Source organism: Argentina silus, assembly GCF_951799395.1.
Source record: "Argentina silus genome assembly, chromosome: 2".
Lineage (NCBI taxonomy): Eukaryota > Metazoa > Chordata > Actinopteri > Argentiniformes > Argentinidae > Argentina > Argentina silus.
The window spans coordinates 14,003,201-14,020,109 of NC_139656.1; the positions used below are offsets into that span (position 1 = coordinate 14,003,201).

At 45.5% G+C, this 16,909-nt stretch overlaps 1 protein-coding gene across 2 annotated transcripts in view; it reads left to right on the forward strand.

The window, feature by feature from the left end:
• LOC310818095 (talin-2) overlaps positions 1-16,909 on the forward strand; it is a gene marked incomplete at its 5' end in the record, with an annotated part of 37,091 nt that overhangs the window by 11,088 nt on the left and 9,094 nt on the right. The window contains 28 exons of one of the 2 annotated variants that reach the window (XM_083688862.1): positions 419-517; positions 644-811; positions 1,309-1,603; positions 2,025-2,191; positions 3,765-3,893; positions 4,473-4,586; positions 4,751-4,864; positions 5,150-5,284; positions 5,460-5,588; positions 5,714-5,816; positions 7,291-7,499; positions 8,440-8,559; positions 8,876-9,073; positions 10,418-10,557; positions 11,008-11,101; positions 11,439-11,528; positions 11,670-11,792; positions 12,091-12,234; positions 12,407-12,568; positions 12,681-12,821; positions 13,166-13,347; positions 13,621-13,753; positions 13,901-14,002; positions 14,221-14,391; positions 14,573-14,719; positions 15,307-15,408; positions 15,523-15,642; positions 15,839-15,985. In XM_083688862.1, the coding sequence (XP_083544988.1) occupies positions 419-517; positions 644-811; positions 1,309-1,603; positions 2,025-2,191; positions 3,765-3,893; positions 4,473-4,586; positions 4,751-4,864; positions 5,150-5,284; positions 5,460-5,588; positions 5,714-5,816; positions 7,291-7,499; positions 8,440-8,559; positions 8,876-9,073; positions 10,418-10,557; positions 11,008-11,101; positions 11,439-11,528; positions 11,670-11,792; positions 12,091-12,234; positions 12,407-12,568; positions 12,681-12,821; positions 13,166-13,347; positions 13,621-13,753; positions 13,901-14,002; positions 14,221-14,391; positions 14,573-14,719; positions 15,307-15,408; positions 15,523-15,642; positions 15,839-15,985 (3,978 nt within the window). Of the gene's footprint in view, positions 1-418; positions 518-643; positions 812-1,308; positions 1,604-2,024; positions 2,192-3,764; positions 3,894-4,472; positions 4,587-4,750; positions 4,865-5,149; positions 5,285-5,459; positions 5,589-5,713; positions 5,863-7,252; positions 7,500-8,439; positions 8,560-8,875; positions 9,074-10,417; positions 10,558-11,007; positions 11,102-11,438; positions 11,529-11,669; positions 11,793-12,090; positions 12,235-12,406; positions 12,569-12,680; positions 12,822-13,165; positions 13,348-13,620; positions 13,754-13,900; positions 14,003-14,220; positions 14,392-14,572; positions 14,720-15,306; positions 15,409-15,522; positions 15,643-15,838; positions 15,986-16,909 lie in introns of both variants that reach the window. The other variant, XM_083688861.1, reaches the window with a different exon arrangement.

Here is a 16,909-nt window from a genome sequence, read left to right on the forward strand (position 1 = left end):
TTCAGCGAGAACAAAACTTTGAACATTTGTGAGGACAGCACTGTCGTGTATCATTCATAACTGTCCTGAAGAATAAGGACGTATTCTACACGTCCACCTGCGTATCCAGTTCACCATGTTCTCCTCAGACCCTGTTGAGATTATATTGTTCTCGCCTGTTGATTTTGTGAGTTGTTTTGTCCTGATATTGTAGAGGAATTCAGATTCAGAAGCATATCGTTTATACTGTACCGAAGGGGTCTGGTTTGCAGTTTGATCTGTGATGAGTATGTGTGTCTCCTGTCATGATATATAGTATACAACCATATGTCATCTGATAGTCTGTAGACTTGATCTGGTTAGGCCCCAAGTCTCCTCTGCCCTGTTTCAGGTGTCTGTGTGTGTCTGTGTCTGTGTGTGTGTCACACACATCTTGCAGCCTCGCCAGACTGTGCTGACTGCAGCAGGCAGTATAGGCCAGGCCAGTGGGGACCTCCTGCGCCAGATCGGAGAAAGTGAGACAGACGAGAGGTTCCAGGTACAGTATTGGTCTATTTACTCTCCCTCTGTAAACCATCTCTTAATAAGAATGTCAAATCATGTTAAATGTGTAAGCTAGAAACAAATTTGTCTTAGACAAATAGATGGACTTTGTCTACTTCAGGATGTCTTGATGAACCTGGCCAAGGCGGTTGCCAATGCGGCGGCCATGATGGTCCTGAAGGCCAAGAATGTGGCGCAGGTGGCAGAGGACACAGTGCTACAGAACAGGGTCATCGCTGCTGCCACCCAGTGTGCCCTCTCCACCTCCCAGCTGGTAGCTTGTGCCAAGGTACGGCAGCATAGCATTATTAGTCTCTACTACTACCACAGAACACCCTTTACACAGTTTAGAATTGTCTGCACCACAGATTTGTATTAAGAGGGAACATTGAAAATCAGACCAGCTACTCCTCTGACTCTGATTAAGGAATAATCTGAGGCCTGTATGTACTGTGCTGTTCACTTCTATGTTCCAGAAAGTATGAAGAGGGTTTTTGAGTGTAAAATTAGTTTTGGGATTAGACGGTGCTTTATGCCCGTACACATATTTACATTATAGCAGGGCAAATTAATTATTTGAGCACCTTGTTAGTTAGCGTGCCCTAACTCCTGTCTACATGGATAACTGCACTAAGCTCTATTCTCCCTCTCCCTGCATTGCAGTGTGTAAACAGAGCCTTGTGCTGCCTTGCTCTTTTCTCTGCATTTTCACTCCTTCTCTCTCCCTCTCCTTTTTTCCTCACTCTCTCTCTCCCCCAATCATTCATCCTCCCCCCTCCCCTCCAGGTGGTGAGCCCCACCATCAGTTCCCCGGTGTGCCAGGAGCAGTTGATTGAGGCAGGTAAGCTGGTGGACCGCTCGGTGGAGGGCTGTGTCCAGGCCTGCCTTTCGGCCACAGACGACGGGGAGCTGCTGAAGCAGGTGAGCACAGCGGCCAGCACGGTGAGCCAAGCCCTGGGAGACCTGTTGCAGCATGTCAGACAGTACGCGTCCCGGGGTGAGCCAATCGGACGTTACGACCAGGCCACTGACACCATCATGACCGTCACAGAAAGTATCTTCAGCTCCATGGGAGACGCAGGTGAGTCAGTGGTCGGGATGGTAGATTTCCTGGTTGGCAAGTTGGAGTTGTTGTCTACTATTCCGAGAAACTTCAAATACTGTACCTAACCAAATGTTAAATGCAGGTTCCTTGTGAAATACTTCTCAGAATATTGAAAGTATGAGATAAGATACAACATTGAAAAACAAAATGTTTTGATATTGTTTGACATGATGCTGTACACCAGTAGAAGAATAGGGCATGCAACCAAAAACAAATGTTACACTTGACATAAACCTCAGTTGAGTATTAAAATGGGTAGGAAAAACAATAATTCCTTTACCAGGGGAGTGTTGGCAGATCTGTTGGCACATTCACTTGGATTCTAGAGGCTTGTTGTCCCCATCTTTCTCTTTCTCTCTCTTCTCTTTGTCTTTCTCTCACTCTCGCTCTCTCTCAGGGGAGATGGTAAGACAGGCCAGGGTCTTGGCTCAGGCCACCTCTGATCTGGTCAATGCCATGAGATCTGATGCAGAGGCTGAGATTGATGTTGACAACTCTAAGAAGCTGCTCGCCGCCGCCAAATTGCTGGCAGATGCTACAGCCAGGATGGTGGAGGCTGCGAAGGTACTGTACTCATGGCAGGATTAAGGCATAATGATATTTTATATAGAAAGAGGTTATTTATCAAAAGAGGATTTGTACTGATTTGTCGAGTATTGAATCAGAGTAGACATTCCTCAATTAACACCCTCACAATATGAACTGATATGTGCCGGTTGTTTTCCCGACACACTCCTACACAAGGATAGAAAAGAGGAGTGTGTGTGTGAATCACAGAGAGGCTCAGAGCCGTGTATGGCAGCGTCCCCCGATGTGCTCAGTTCAGCATGCTCCTCCACAGCAGAGTGACATTATCACTCTTGCCCCCGCTGACCTCTGGGTACCACTGATTGTAGCACTGTGACTCGCTATGGTGGCCCCTCCACTTAAACAACCACCCAGAGACCAAGTGACAGAGGTTCTCACTGTACAGTGGAGGATCTTGGCTTGTTTCCAAGTCATGCATTCTCTCCAAAAATTTAATTTTGGCTTTTCTGTTGTGAAAATAGCAGGTTGTAATTTGCAGAGCTACCAATGTGTCAAGATGACAGTCAAGATGATTCTTCATCTCTCCTCAGCATCACAGATATAGTAATGGCTCTCCCATCATGAATGTTAAATGAGGCCATAGCTTCCAGCTGGTTAGATGCCTTTGATGTGAGTCCCATTCATCACCATCACAGCTGTCTCGATCTTTATCAATGGAGGAGGAGACCTTTCCTGAAAGGTTCCCCTCGTAACTGTCAGAAAAGGGACTCTTTTTAGTAACCCTCGCCAGAGGGGTGAGATGGTTATGCTGAGGCATGAAGAGAAGGGATTATGTTGGGTCGACAGTCAAACAGCTGAAAGGGGGACATTTCCTAGGCTTTCACACTGTAGCTGTGTCCTTAGAAGTGTGGACTTAAGCCATGTGATGTGATTTGATTTAGGTCAAAACTGTTAAATTGTTATTTTTAGAATATGATTCATGATTGTTATACTTGGGCTTTTTAGGAAACCTGACTGTATTTGGACACACTCCATGTCTTTAAGTCATTATTCCCCCCACACTCCACACCCTACTGTTATTGACTGTAAGATGCAGTATGGCAGAATGTGTCAATGCCACCCTCCATTAGTGTGGGCTGAATATAAACATCACCTTGTGGCAGTGTGTATTTGTAGCCTGCTTTCTAGTCCATATATGATTGCTGCTACAGTACATGCAGCAGCAGGTGAACCCACCCAGCTGCCAGTTAATTAACTAAATGGCAGAGCGCTGAGCCTCCATTCCCACACAGAACAACAATAGGCTGCCCAAGCTCTTAGGGATATTGGTTTGTGTGAACCCAGTAACTTGCAGTGCCCTGCTAGCCGGAGAAACCCAAACAGGGAGATAAAGGGAGCTGCTGGATGAAGAGCTAGAGCCAGCGGAATGTACTGTATGAATAAGGCATCTTGACATTTAATCATCAACAGGAGTCAAAAATGGCGTTTCAATCCTACTGTACGAGTTAGAAATATTTAGATTACCCTGGCTGCCTTGCAGTCTGCTGTATGTGAACCCTTTGCTGCTCCAGTCTGATGGTTTGTGGGTGGGTGGGTGTGTGTGGTACAGGGGGCGGCGGCATACCCAGAGAATGAGGACCAACAGCAGAGGTTGAGGGAGGCGGCGGAGGGGCTGCGTGTGGCGACTAACGCCGCGGCTCAGAACGCCATCAAGAAGAAGCTCATCAGCAGGCTTGAGGTCAGTGGGAACCATCTGGACAAGCATGTCACTTCCTCTCACTGCTCCTCATGACACATCACACTCTACATGCACCTTAGTCCATCTTTACTTTACTTTACCATCTTTACTTTTAACACAAGACTTTGGGGGAAAGGCTACAGTATTGTAGTTGAATTTGGCTATATCATCATAACATGCCATTCCTTTTACTAAAACCATGCCGGGACAGTCAGGAATATGCAGCATTGAATTTGTTTGGAGAAGTGTTACATTATAAATTGTTATTTTCATATTATTAATTTTCCAGGACCACTAGTGTTAACGCTAATCTTGCTGTGCATTCTACTGTAGAGTAAACAGTTTCTCTTTCCCTTCCATGTTTACATTCCTAGTTTTCCCCTCATATGGAATAAAGGAATAATATACAATAACATTCTCAGATGTTTTTGTCAGGAACATTAAAGACTATTAGTTGAACTTACAGCAGATACACCCCAAAATGACCTAGGAAGCCTCATCTCTAAAAGCAGATTGTGTGTGTTTTTGCAACCCTGTGATTCTGTACATGACTGTAATGTGTGTGTTTACATTCCTCAGAATGCCGCCAAGCAAGCTGCAGCTGCAGCCACACAGACCATTGCTGCCTCACAGAATGCTGCAGCCTCCAACAAGAACACAGCTGCTCACCAGCAACTGGTGCAGAGCTGCAAGGTAACAAGATAAAAAGACTTTGTCTTGTAGTTCACTACAAGACAAAGTACTGAACTATCGCTTTAATCTATGTGGACAGGGACTGGTTTAGGGCCAGAACTGTGTTCCCTGTCTACACCACTTCCCATAGTTGATCTGATGTGTCTCTGTGTGTCTGTGTGTAGGCAGTGGCAGACCACATTCCCCAGTTGGTGCAGGGGGTGAGGGGCAGCCAGGCCCAGCCAGAGGACCAGAGTTCACAGCTAGTCCTCATCATTGCCAGCCAGAACTTCCTCCAGGTACTGTCTCAGTATGGCTCCAGAGCTCACAAAGCATAGAATCAGAGACTCCTATGTACATTGGTTCTAACATTTCTAGTTTTGATGGCACAGGTGGGCAGTATTTTAACTTTGAGTGAGTTTACCAATTCAACCAGGTTACATATCTAGCTAATGATAATGAAGTTGTGGTTCCCAAAAATGCAAGGCAGTGCTCCTATTTTACAGTCATTCTAATATAATATTAGGTACATAACCCTCTTCTTCTCTTGGGAAGATGTTGACATTTGTCTTTTTCCTTGGAAGCCTGGCAGTAAGATGGTGACATCTGCAAAGTCTTCTGTTCCCACGGTGACGGACCAGGCTGCTGCCATGCAGCTGGGTCAGTCTGCCAAAAACTTGGCCACCAGCCTGGCAGAGCTGAGGACCTCTGCACAGAAGGTATATATATATATATATATATACACACACACACACAGAGCCCTGCCTCCAACTCACCCCTGGCACAGTGCTTGTGCACCTATACCCTATGTTGTTGGGCCTTGCTGGCATCTGATGACAGTAACACTAGATGCCTGGTTAGGTTGATAAAAGGCTGTCTGGCCCCACTCTGTAGGCCCGCGAAGCCTGTGGTCCCATGGAGATAGACTCAGCGCTCACAGCCGTCCAAACATTGAAGAGTGAGCTCCAAGACGCCAAGCTGGCCGCCGTTGACGGGCAGCTTAGACCACTACCTGGAGAATCGGTCAGGGTTGTTTTAGATCCTATGATTCATTGAATTATTTGTAATCTTTGTTTACTTTTATTAATGACCCTTTGTGTGTTAATACGTCTGTTTTTCTGGTTTCTGTTATTGCCTTCATGGTGCAGTTGGAGAAGTGTGCTCAGGACCTGGGCAGCACCTCCAAGTCTGTGGGCTCCTCCATGGCTCAGCTGCTGACCTGCGCTGCTCAGGGCAACCAACACTACACAGGTACAGTAACTTCTGGCCCAGTACTCCCAATCTACCAACAGGTACAGTAGCATCTGGTCTGGTACTCCCAATCTACTCACAGAGCGCCACTCAACTATCAGTCTACACTACAATCAGGATATGTTGACTGTAGTGGTACAGTTTAGAACAGCTACCAAGGTCAATAGATGTCTTCTATTGCAGGGGTACTCAATTACAATTTGTGAAGGTCCAGTCACAAAATTTCCTAGGTGGCAAAAGGTCCGGATGCATGTCGTAATTATCATACCGTAGAGCGGTGTAGTAACACACCACAGTTGTGCATATTATGACTTCTTATGATGTTTTTCTATCAAATGTTTTGGGAAATACTGATAAAACCTTGAATGAAACAAATTGGATGCAATTGAATGATTTCCAACCAACTTCTTAAACTGAAAAGTTTCTGTGCAAACACTGTAGTAGGCTACAAACCTTCTATTTGCCAGGCCATCTTAAAATAAATCTAAGTAATGAGTCCAACAAAAAGGATGAATAAATTATATCTTTACCAAATTATGTAAATAAAGTGCACATTTGTGACGGCGTTGCAGAAGAACAAAAATGGTTGCATTGTCATATTTATGCAAATATAATATACATGTAATGGTCACTTTGAGCCTTGCATGTCCTGAAATAAAACTGAAGTGCACATTTTCTGGAAAAGTCCATGAGATAACTAACATATGCTTCAAAACTTTTAGAAGTCATCTCAGATAGCGGGAGGTACGTCCGTCTCCGTCTGCCTGTCTTCTTGCTGTTGTTCGGAAATTACAATATTTGCATATTTTCACGCGATTCGATCAGACACGACTCTAGAGGCCGGGTTTACTTCCACACTCTGAGAGCAAGAGAGATACTCCAGTGATGGGAAACACTGCCCGCTACCATTGACTTCGGTATCACCAAGACCGGTACTGTTCGGTCCGTATTGAGCCTTTGCTCGGTCCGGATCTGGACCGGAGTCCGCCTATTAGCTCCCCATCTCTATTGAAACTTGCACTCAGTTCAGCCAGAACCCCTATTTGTGCTGTAATAGATGTTACATTCCTCCAGTAATCTTGTCTACATGAACGATGATTCAATTTACTCCAGTCCTCCAAGTGTAGTGTTGAATGTGAAATGTCACATTCCCCTGAGACTGTGATTATTAGTTACTGCCTATGGAGCAGCCAGCCAATTGGACCCTATTAAACCCAAGTCAGCCCTTCCTGCTCATAGGTCACACTGTCAACACAAGCTTGATGTATTAAGGCTTATTTAATGTCCCAAATGTATTGGGATGTTAGACTGATGTTTTTCTGTTACTGACATTTCTTTGAACAATTGCTTTGAGGAGCAATCATGTTTCAAAATTATAACTACATACAGCATACACAGTATGGTGCTTATTCCCCAATAACTCCTCGGTAAAACAGCAGAAGCCCCTCTCACTCCCACTGTTGTCACTCTACAGGGGTGGCAGCCAGGGAGACTGCCCAGGCTCTGAAGACTCTGGCCCAGGCTGCTCGAGGTGTGGCGGCCTCCACATCTGACCCCCAGTCTGCGGGTGCCATGTTGGACTCTGCCCGCGACGTCATGGAGGGCTCAGCCATGCTGATCCACGAGGCCAAGCAGGCTCTGGTCGCCCCTGGCGATGCTGAGAGCCAGCAGAGGCTCGCTCAGGTGAGAGGAGAGTGAAGCCCTAGTTGTTGTTTTTTTTACTTTGTCATCAACTTGCTTTGAATAAACTAGAGCTAAGAGAGTTTGTTAAAGTCTGACTGGAATGGTCATGACTTTTTAAAGTCGCAGTAGTTGCAGTATACATTTTAAGTCTACTTGTGTTTTAAAGTCACTCCTCTCACAAATCCATTTGACAGACTTTCTTGTGTTTGGTGAAGGTCAAGTTTAAGGAATCTGTTGTAGTAGTGCTCTTACAGATTCAGTCTTTTAGCTTGATGTGGAAAAGAAGATCAATTGAAGTTTTCCTTTATGGACAAAGAATGAGATGGGTACATTGTCTGAATACATCTGCCTAGCTGGTCTTGAAACTGAACACCTCTCAGATACAGCACCTCTGCAGCATATTTTCCACCTTCGTGCATATCAAAAATTCATGCCTAGTCCTCCCCATATCCGTCCCTCAAGATGAATAAATTATGCATTTCTAGATGGTACTGTAGATAAATGAACAAGGGACTGGACAAAAATGTGTCCCTTTGCTAATGAGAGGGAAACCTATTTTCAATGCTGTCAGAAATTGGTTTGGATGTGAAATGTATTAATTAAATCAACTGTGAGCCAGCCAGCACGTTGCTCTTTTAATGATTAGCTCTTTCAAATCTCACCAACAGGCTCCAACTGTGTCCCTTTCATGTGTTCAGGTGCTCCTGTTTTAGCACTCGGTAATGCAGCAGCACGACTTGTGTTCCATCGCCTGCCCAAAGGGACACAAACATATTGGTTGGCATATGTTGCAAACAGAAGTGCAAATTAGTAACATCAATTACTCCACTCGGCTTCTTGGCTCATTAGCATTTTAGATTGGGATTGTAGCTCAACACGACCACCATGCGTAACGCTTCAGTTGACTCACTATCTCACACACACCTGCTCTCTGTTTCAGGTGGCCAAGGCGGTGTCCCACTCCCTGAATAACTGTGTCAACTGCCTGCCTGGACAGAAGGATGTGGACCTGGCCCTCAAGAGCATCGGAGAAGCCAGCAAGAAACTCCTGGTGGACACTGTGAGTGCACATACCTCAGTGGAGTGTTAGCAGGAAAGTAGAGTGCACTGTAGGCCATTGATGGTGAGTATTCGAAGATCTTGATAGCATTCCAGGTGCTTTTGCAGTTATTGATTTAAGGGTCAAGTAAAGCTGCAATTTGGCTCAGCGTTAAACACCACTTTATTGATTAGAAAATCCTAGATGCTAGGACCAAATACTGTATGAGCACTGAAAATATATTACATCACAACATCAACCTGAGGTTTGTGTGTGTGTGTGTGTGTGTGTGTGTGTGTGTGTGTGTCTGTGTGTGTCTGTGTGTCTGTGTGTGCAGCTTCCACTGTCCACCAAGTCGTTCCTGGAAGCCCAGAGTGGGCTGACCCAGACTGCTGCAGACCTCAACCAGTCTGCAGGGGACGTGGTCCACGCCTCCCGGGGCTCCAGCAGCCAGTTGGCAGAAGCTTCTGGGAAGTTCGGCGAGGACTTTGACGAGTTCCTGGACGCGGGCATCGAGATGGCAGGACATACCCAGGTACAGTGCTACAAAGGACCAAGAATGCCAAAATAAAGAATAAAATAATGTGGAAATATATACAAAAATGGAAAAAATACAGTGGTCTATCTGCACATTATGAACAAGTCCAGGCCCTATACTGCACTGTTAAAAGGCCTGTGGCTGCTCTAAGTCCTAATGTAGTCTACAGTGTGTCATTATTCATCAAGGCTGATATGAGAGCATATGGAGGATGAAGAATTCACCAATTGACCTTGATATAAATAACTTGACACAGTATCCCAACTGCTGTATGTTTGAAATGGCAGGATGTTGATTTAACTTTCCCCTATTTCATTTTATGTGGATGATTGCCTCAAAGCAATTTATAGTCAAATTAAGTCCAAATAAGATCACAGCTAAAGGTCTCTTTCTGGGCTGCATTGCTTATGAATGTTGATTGATCACCTGAGCAGGAAATGTGTGTGGTGTGACACAGATTACCAAATCAGTCCCAGGTGACCACAGTAGCCTATTGCCAGCAGCAGGGTTTAGACAGGAACAATAGACAGTCTTAACATGGAGTAGAGAGGAACAGAGAAGCCATTCACCACTTCATCTGACCCATCTTTAGCACGGTGACCAGGGTATGAGAGTTGCTCTATTCAGTACTGATTAAAGTTGTCCTAGTGCTTCATGACACAAGCCTCTGTCCAGAACGATTGCTGGGTGGCTAGGCTATTTGAGGTCCTTTCAGCTTCTCAACGAGTAAAGGTTTTCCCACTGTGTTTTGCTATAATACACTCACTGAACACTTTATTAGGAACACTATACTAATACTGGGTAGGGCCTCCCTTTGCTCTCAAAACAGCCTCAATTCTTCGTGGCATTGATTCCACAAGATGTTGGAAACATTCCTTTGAGATTCTGGTCCATGATGACATGATTGCATCACGCAATTCTTGCAGATTTTTCAGTTGCACTTTCAAGCTGTGAATCTCCTGTTCTACCACATCCTAAAGGCGTTCTATTGGATTCAGATCCGGTGACTGGGAAGGGCACCGAAGAACACTGAACTCAATGTCATGTTGATAAAATCAGTTTGAGACAACTTTTTCTTTGTGACATGGTACACTATCATGCTGGAAGTAGCTATTAGAAGATGGGTAAATTGTGGCCATGAAGGGATGCACATGGTCAGCAACAATACTCAAATAGGCTGTGGCATTCAAGCGATGCCAAGAAAACATTCCAAAAAAGTATGCCAAGAAAACATTCCCCACACCATTACACCACCTCCACCATGAGAAGGTGTACAGGTGTTCCTAATAAAGTGTTCAGTGAGTGTAGTTCTGACTGCTAATTGTTGCCATGTCATTGTAGAGGAAGGATGACCAGATCCAGGTGATAGGCAACCTGAAGAACATTTCCATGGCCTCCAGCAAACTGCTCCTGGCAGCCAAGTCCCTCTCTGTGGACCCTGGGGCGGCCAACGCCAAGAACCTACTGGCTGGAGCAGCAAGGTAAAGTACGAGTGTAACCGCTTGCTGGGATCGAACCTACACTACACTGGCCTCTACCATACATAAGTTTTGTAGACGCTTTCAATGGTGGGAAGGCCTTTGATGTGGCACACGCTCACCTCATTCTCACACCTCAGTGTAACCGCACTTCACAGTGCGTTCAACCCCAGGTGGGAGAGCCTGTCTCCTCCAGGCTTCTGGAAGTCTGTTCATTTCCTGTTTGGGTAATTGGACCGTTAAGAGGCGTGTGACTGTGGAATGTCTGGGCTCACTGAAGCCTGCTGGAAGTCTCTGCTGAGGAGGCGAGTTACAAGACGAGACGAGAGGACCCAGAGCACCTTATTAGATTTGGAGCAAATGGAGCCTGGCCTCTTGTGTTTGTGTAGTGAAGCTGAACGCTGGGTCTATGCTGGATCTAAGTGCCCCCCTCCTCCCTCCCTTGTGTTTTAGAGCGGTGACAGACAGCATTAACCAGCTCATCACACTATGCACACAGCAGGCCCCAGGACAGAAGGAGTGTGACAATGCCCTCCGAGAGCTGGAGGTACCATCACCATCCACATCAATAACATTAGCTTTACTGATAACTGCAGTTGTGGTAGGAGTAGCAGTGGTATTGTTGGCAGTCAGTCTTAGTGACAGAAGTATTGTCTTTCATGGTCCTGTAGTTACAGTAGATGTTATGGTAGTAGTATTAAAAATGCTTGATTTGTTTTAATATTCAGTGTGATGGATTGTGGTAGTGTTTTAGAAGGTTTGTCTTTCAGTGCTAATGTACAGTATTTCAATGTTGCTTTATATACAATAGTACTCTGACTTCCACTTCTCTTGGTTTTAAAATGATATATTCTGTGTCTGTGTGTTTGTGTTTGTGTGCCCAGGCAGTGAAAGGAATGTTGGACAACCCCAATGAGCCAGTCAGCGACCTCTCCTACTTCGACTGCATCGAAAGTGTGATGGAGAACTCCAAGGTAAGGGCCATGAGCCAGATCGCTGCCTAACAATCAAAACACAACCTCCCCTGCACCCGATGGGAGAGAAAGAGAGGTGACCTGGTTGAGGAATGCACAGCTTAACTTCTAATCCCTTCCTTTCTTCCTCTGGTTGCCAAGGTCCTGGGAGAGTCCATGGCAGGCATTTCTCAGAACTGTAAGACTGGGGACGTGCCGGCGTTCGGGGAGTGTGTGGGAGTGGCGTCCAAAGCCCTGTGTGGCCTCACTGAGGCAGCAGGACAGGTGAGGCTGTTGGCCTACTGTTACTGAGGCCTGGGACACATAGAACACCTCTGGAACTATTATTAAATATGTCATAATGCTGTCTGCTTCAGCTAGCAAGCGTCTACACAGATATACCATATCCGAAGTTTAGGGGCTCTCCACTTTTGCCACAACCAGTAAGTCTCATTTGTGTGTGGCTCGGATAATGTCCTCAGCATCTATGGGACTCCTCCTACCTATATGATACTAGCTGGTACCGTAAGATGTGTCTTCTATAGCACTGTAGAGTGTGCTCATATCCCTCCTCTACCCACAGGCTTCCTACCTGGTGGGTGTGTCTGACCCCAACAGTCAGGCGGGACATCAGGGGCTGGTGGACCCTATCCAGTTTGCACGAGCCAATCAGGCCATTCAGATGGCCTGTCAGAACCTGGTGGATCCTGATAGCAGCCCATCACAGGTCAGCTGGTGCTTCATACTGTTAGTCTGGTGAATATGGACTCCGTTAACATGCTTTTGTTGACCTTAGCTATCAGTGGCTAACTTGTAATGCTAACCTCATCTACTCTCAGAAGTGCATCCTGGAGTTGTATGGAGTTATCTCATCTGGTGTTGTGTTGTTGGGCATCTAGGTGCTCTCATCAGCCACCATAGTTGCAAAGCACACCTCGGCTCTGTGCAATGCCTGCCGCCTGGCCTCCTCCAAAACAGCCAACCCTGTGGCCAAGAGGCACTTTGTCCAGTCTGCCAAAGAGGTGGCCAACAGCACAGCTAACCTTGTCAAAACAATAAAGGTAAGACATGCAGTACATGTCACTATTGTGAAATGTTATGAGTGATATGAGTTGACAGACTGACCATTGTGCGTGTTAATGTGTATTTCTCTTTTTGTCTCTCTCTCTCTAGGCTCTAGATGGAGATTTCTCTGAGGAGAACAGGAACAAGTGTCATTTTGCCACAGCTCCACTCATTGAGGCTGTAGAGAACCTGACAGCATTTGCATCCAACCCAGAGTTTGCCAGCATCCCTGCTCAGATTAGCAATGAGGTACGACGACTGTGAATACTGTTTGTTAGACACTGTCTCCACAGTCGAGCTGCCATGAATGAACATAATGCTTGATTCAACGTGAGAGAAAATGGAAGGTTTAGACAACTTTTTTTCTTTTTTTTCTGTGAATTGTTACGTCTCAAATTACCCTGAACAATTTGAAGGTTGGGCTTTGGCTGGTACATCAAACCACACCTCCAAGAAACAAGTCTTGTCTAATTTTTTTTAAATGAGGAGGAGGAAAATCAAGGTGAAATCAGCCAATGCCCCTCTTTAAGCAGTGTTTGTTTGTATTTTATGATTGCCTTTGGGATGCTCATCTAGCTTATGTTTGTGTTTAGGGCTCTGCTGCTCAGGAGCCCATTCTCCATTCAGCCTGCTCCATGTTGGATAGCTCCACCCACCTACTCAAGACAGCACGCTCACTGGTCATTAACCCTAAAGACCCGCCCACCTGGTCCGTCCTGGCTAGCCACTCTCGCACTGTGTCGGACTCCATCAAGGGTCTGATCACTGCCATCAGGTCAGCATCGTGCCCCCTACTGGCCCTGGCATACAGGCCTTTTTGCTCATTCATTGCAAAAATCTCTAAGAAACATATTTAGGGTCTTCAACATAAATTCTATTTAGCACTACAACCCTGAATTTGATTCCACTCCACTTCACCCCTCTCAGAAGGAGGGATAGCTTTCAAGCAGGGTTTGGTCTTGCATGGAAATAGATGTCAAACTCCTTCCTTCCTTGAGGTGTGTGTCTTCTCTCTCTCTCTCTCTCTCTCGTGCTCTCTCTCTCTCAGGGACAAGGCTCCAGGCCAGAGGGAGTGTGACTACGCCATTGATAAAATCAACAGATGTATCAGGCACATCGAGCAGGCTTCTCTCGCTGCAGTCAGCCAGAATTTGCCCAGCAGGGACGACATCTCACTGGAGGTAACTATCAACAACCACTGATCATGCTCCACTGGCCAAAATCCATGTCTTTCCCTCTCCCTCTCCATTTGTGGGTTGCGGATCTATGGTCAGTTCTACTGCTAATCAACAGAGATTGACTGTTTTAAATCTGACCAATCCCATCAGGCTTTGCAAGAGCAGTTGACGTCCACAGTGCAGGAGATTGGCTACCTGATCGACCCCATCTTCACCGCCGCCAGGGGGGAGGCTGCCCAACTGGGACACAAGGTGTCTAGTTGCACTGGGACTAACACTTATGTACCCATTCAGTAGATTGGAATGTTACAGAATGTTCAGATAGAAATGTGCTGTGTAGAAGAGGTACAGTGTCCTGTCAAAGAAGGGAGACATATCAGCTCTATAAATTACAGTTTTATCTGCAACGTGCTGAATGTTACCTCACTGAATACACCCTAGTTCTATAACCTCTGACCCGTCTGTCCCAGGTGACTCAGCTGGCTAGCTACTTTGAGCCCCTAATAGTGGCCTCAGTGGGCGTGGCCTCCAAGCTGCACGACCACCAGCAGCAGATGACCTTCCTGGACCAGACTAAGACCCTGGCAGAGTCTGCCCTGCAGATGCTCTATGCTGCCAAGGAGGGCGGAGGAAATCCCAAGGTACAGAAGCATCACATCTGAAAGCCCCCACTGCAACACAGGATTATGCAGTATATGGTTCCATGAAAGGGGTAGTAGCTGATATAAAATGCTTCGTATTGAGCTCATTAATGGTTATGGGTTGGTGTCTTTCTTTCATTATTGAAGCCAAAGATGGCAAATAGATATGCTCTCTGTGCAGGCGTCCCATACCCATGATGCCATAGCGGAGGCTGCTCAGCTAATGAAAGAGGCAGTCGATGACATCATGGTGACCTTAAACGAGGCTGCCAGCGAGGTGGGCATGGTTGGTGGCATGGTGGACTCCATCGCTGAGGCCATAGGCAAGGTGAGTAGACTGGCAAAGCAAAGAGCAGTGTTTTTCTCAATATGTTGCTCTGAGTAAGATGCATCTCTCTGCAGTTGATGTATTTATTAATGTATTCATTATTTATTACATTATCTGAGTGTGTGTCTGGTGTGATTAAATGGAGATTATCCAGAGAGCTAATCCAGCACTCATCTGGATCTATAGTGGAGGTAAATTAAAGGACAGCATTAGTGGATCACATTCGATAATACTGTTACCACCACCACAGTAAAGTACATATTCTGGGAAGACAAAGGAGCTGGCATAAAGGACCATTTCTGTGCTGTTATTACTGCATTTAGAGGGTAATTTCCCTGTATGTATCTGAATATAAAATTATAATGTGTGTGTTTATTAAGTGTTAGACATGATACAGTGGCTTGTATCATAGTGACAGGTGTCTAATCAGTGAGAGCAAATTTGCATACTTATGCCCATAATGTCTATTTTAATTAATCGCCTAATTGAAAGCTAGATGTATGTATTTTCACAAATGAAGGTGAATTGGTTGTTTTTCCAGGAAGACGTCAGTTTACACAGACTTTGACTGTATCTTCTCTCCTCAGCTGGATGAGGGGACTCCATCTGAACCAGATGGCTCGTTTGTGGACTACCAGACCACCATGGTGAAGTACTCAAAGGCCATTGCGGTCACTGCTCAGGAGATGGTGAGAGGAGTCACACATATACCATATCATACTTTTTATTGTCATGAAAATGTAATGTCTGGTCTCTGGAGGTTTTGTACTGTATTAACTGTCAGTGGTGCATCTGTCCACCAGATGACTAAGTCAGTGACGTGTCCAGACGAGCTGGGGGGACTGGCCTCTCAGGTGACTATGGACTACAGTCAGCTGGCAATACAGGGACGACTGGCCGCACACACCGCAGAGCCTGAGGAGGTAACTACTACTGCATGCGCACACACACACACCGCAGAGCCTGAGGAGGTAACTACTACTGCATGCGCACATACACACACACACACACACACACACTGCAGAGCCTGAGGAAACCACTACTAACCGCTACACACACACACACACACAACTTCATGGTAAGGACTATGATATGACGTGCTGGCTGTGTTCCCTGCAGATTGGCTTCCAGATCAAGACCCGTGTCCAGGAGCTGGGTCATGGCTGTATCTACCTGGTCCAGAAGGCTGGAGCAGTCCAGGTCACCCCCTCTGACAGCTTCACCAAGAGAGAGCTCATTGAGTGTGCCCGCACCGTCACTGAGAAGGTACTGGAGGAACAGACAAACATTCCAATTTACCTGTCTGAATATACAGTACACTCCTGTATCCATGTCTGCCTAAGGGATCAGCAACTACATTATTCCTTCCATTACTACTACTATTTGATTTATAGCCTTGGCTAGAGGGCTAGAAGTCTTTTAATAATGCATAATAAGTATTCCACAGTCATAAAATCTAAAATCTATTTGTTGTTTAAAATAGTAAACAAATGAGCTGATTCTAAAATGCCTGTGGTAGAGGAGTGTTGTGAATATACCACAATATGTAGCTTCATTGTAATTATCAAAAATCATCCTCCTTACAGAATGTGTTGTTGTTGTGAAGCGTTTGTCTGAATGTGTTTGATTAGTTTTGCTTGACATTTGCATGCAGGGGTGGGGTTTCCTCAGTGACCCGTCAACTGTAATGTTCTCCCAGTCTCCCTTCATCTCCACGGCTCTCTGACATTATTCATGCCCATCACTGACTGTACCTAGTCTCAGGCCTATCAAAAGCCTTTGTTTGTACTATAAACTTGTGTGGAACGAGAAGTAGTCCTTGAAGCTCACGTAAATATGTTTTCACAGACATTCACGAGTCTAAACAAATTGAGTCACGGCTGATTTCCTAAATATTGGCTGATCTGAATTGTGTTGTATAGAAACATGCTATTGTGCTGTCAGTCTGACTTGCCTGGTTTGGAGAGACTGTTGTTTTCATCTGATTTACTGTAAAACACTGAGACAGTCAATCTTCGAACAATGTAATGAAAGAAATGTGGAAAGGGGGACTTCAATATTCTACATGGTTAAGTTAGGTGTGCTGCTTTTCCTCCTGAACTTTAAAGCAGCAGAGAGAGAGTTTGGTAGATTTTGTACTCAACCATGACTTACATTGCCAAAACAGTAGACACAGTTGTGCCCCCTCAC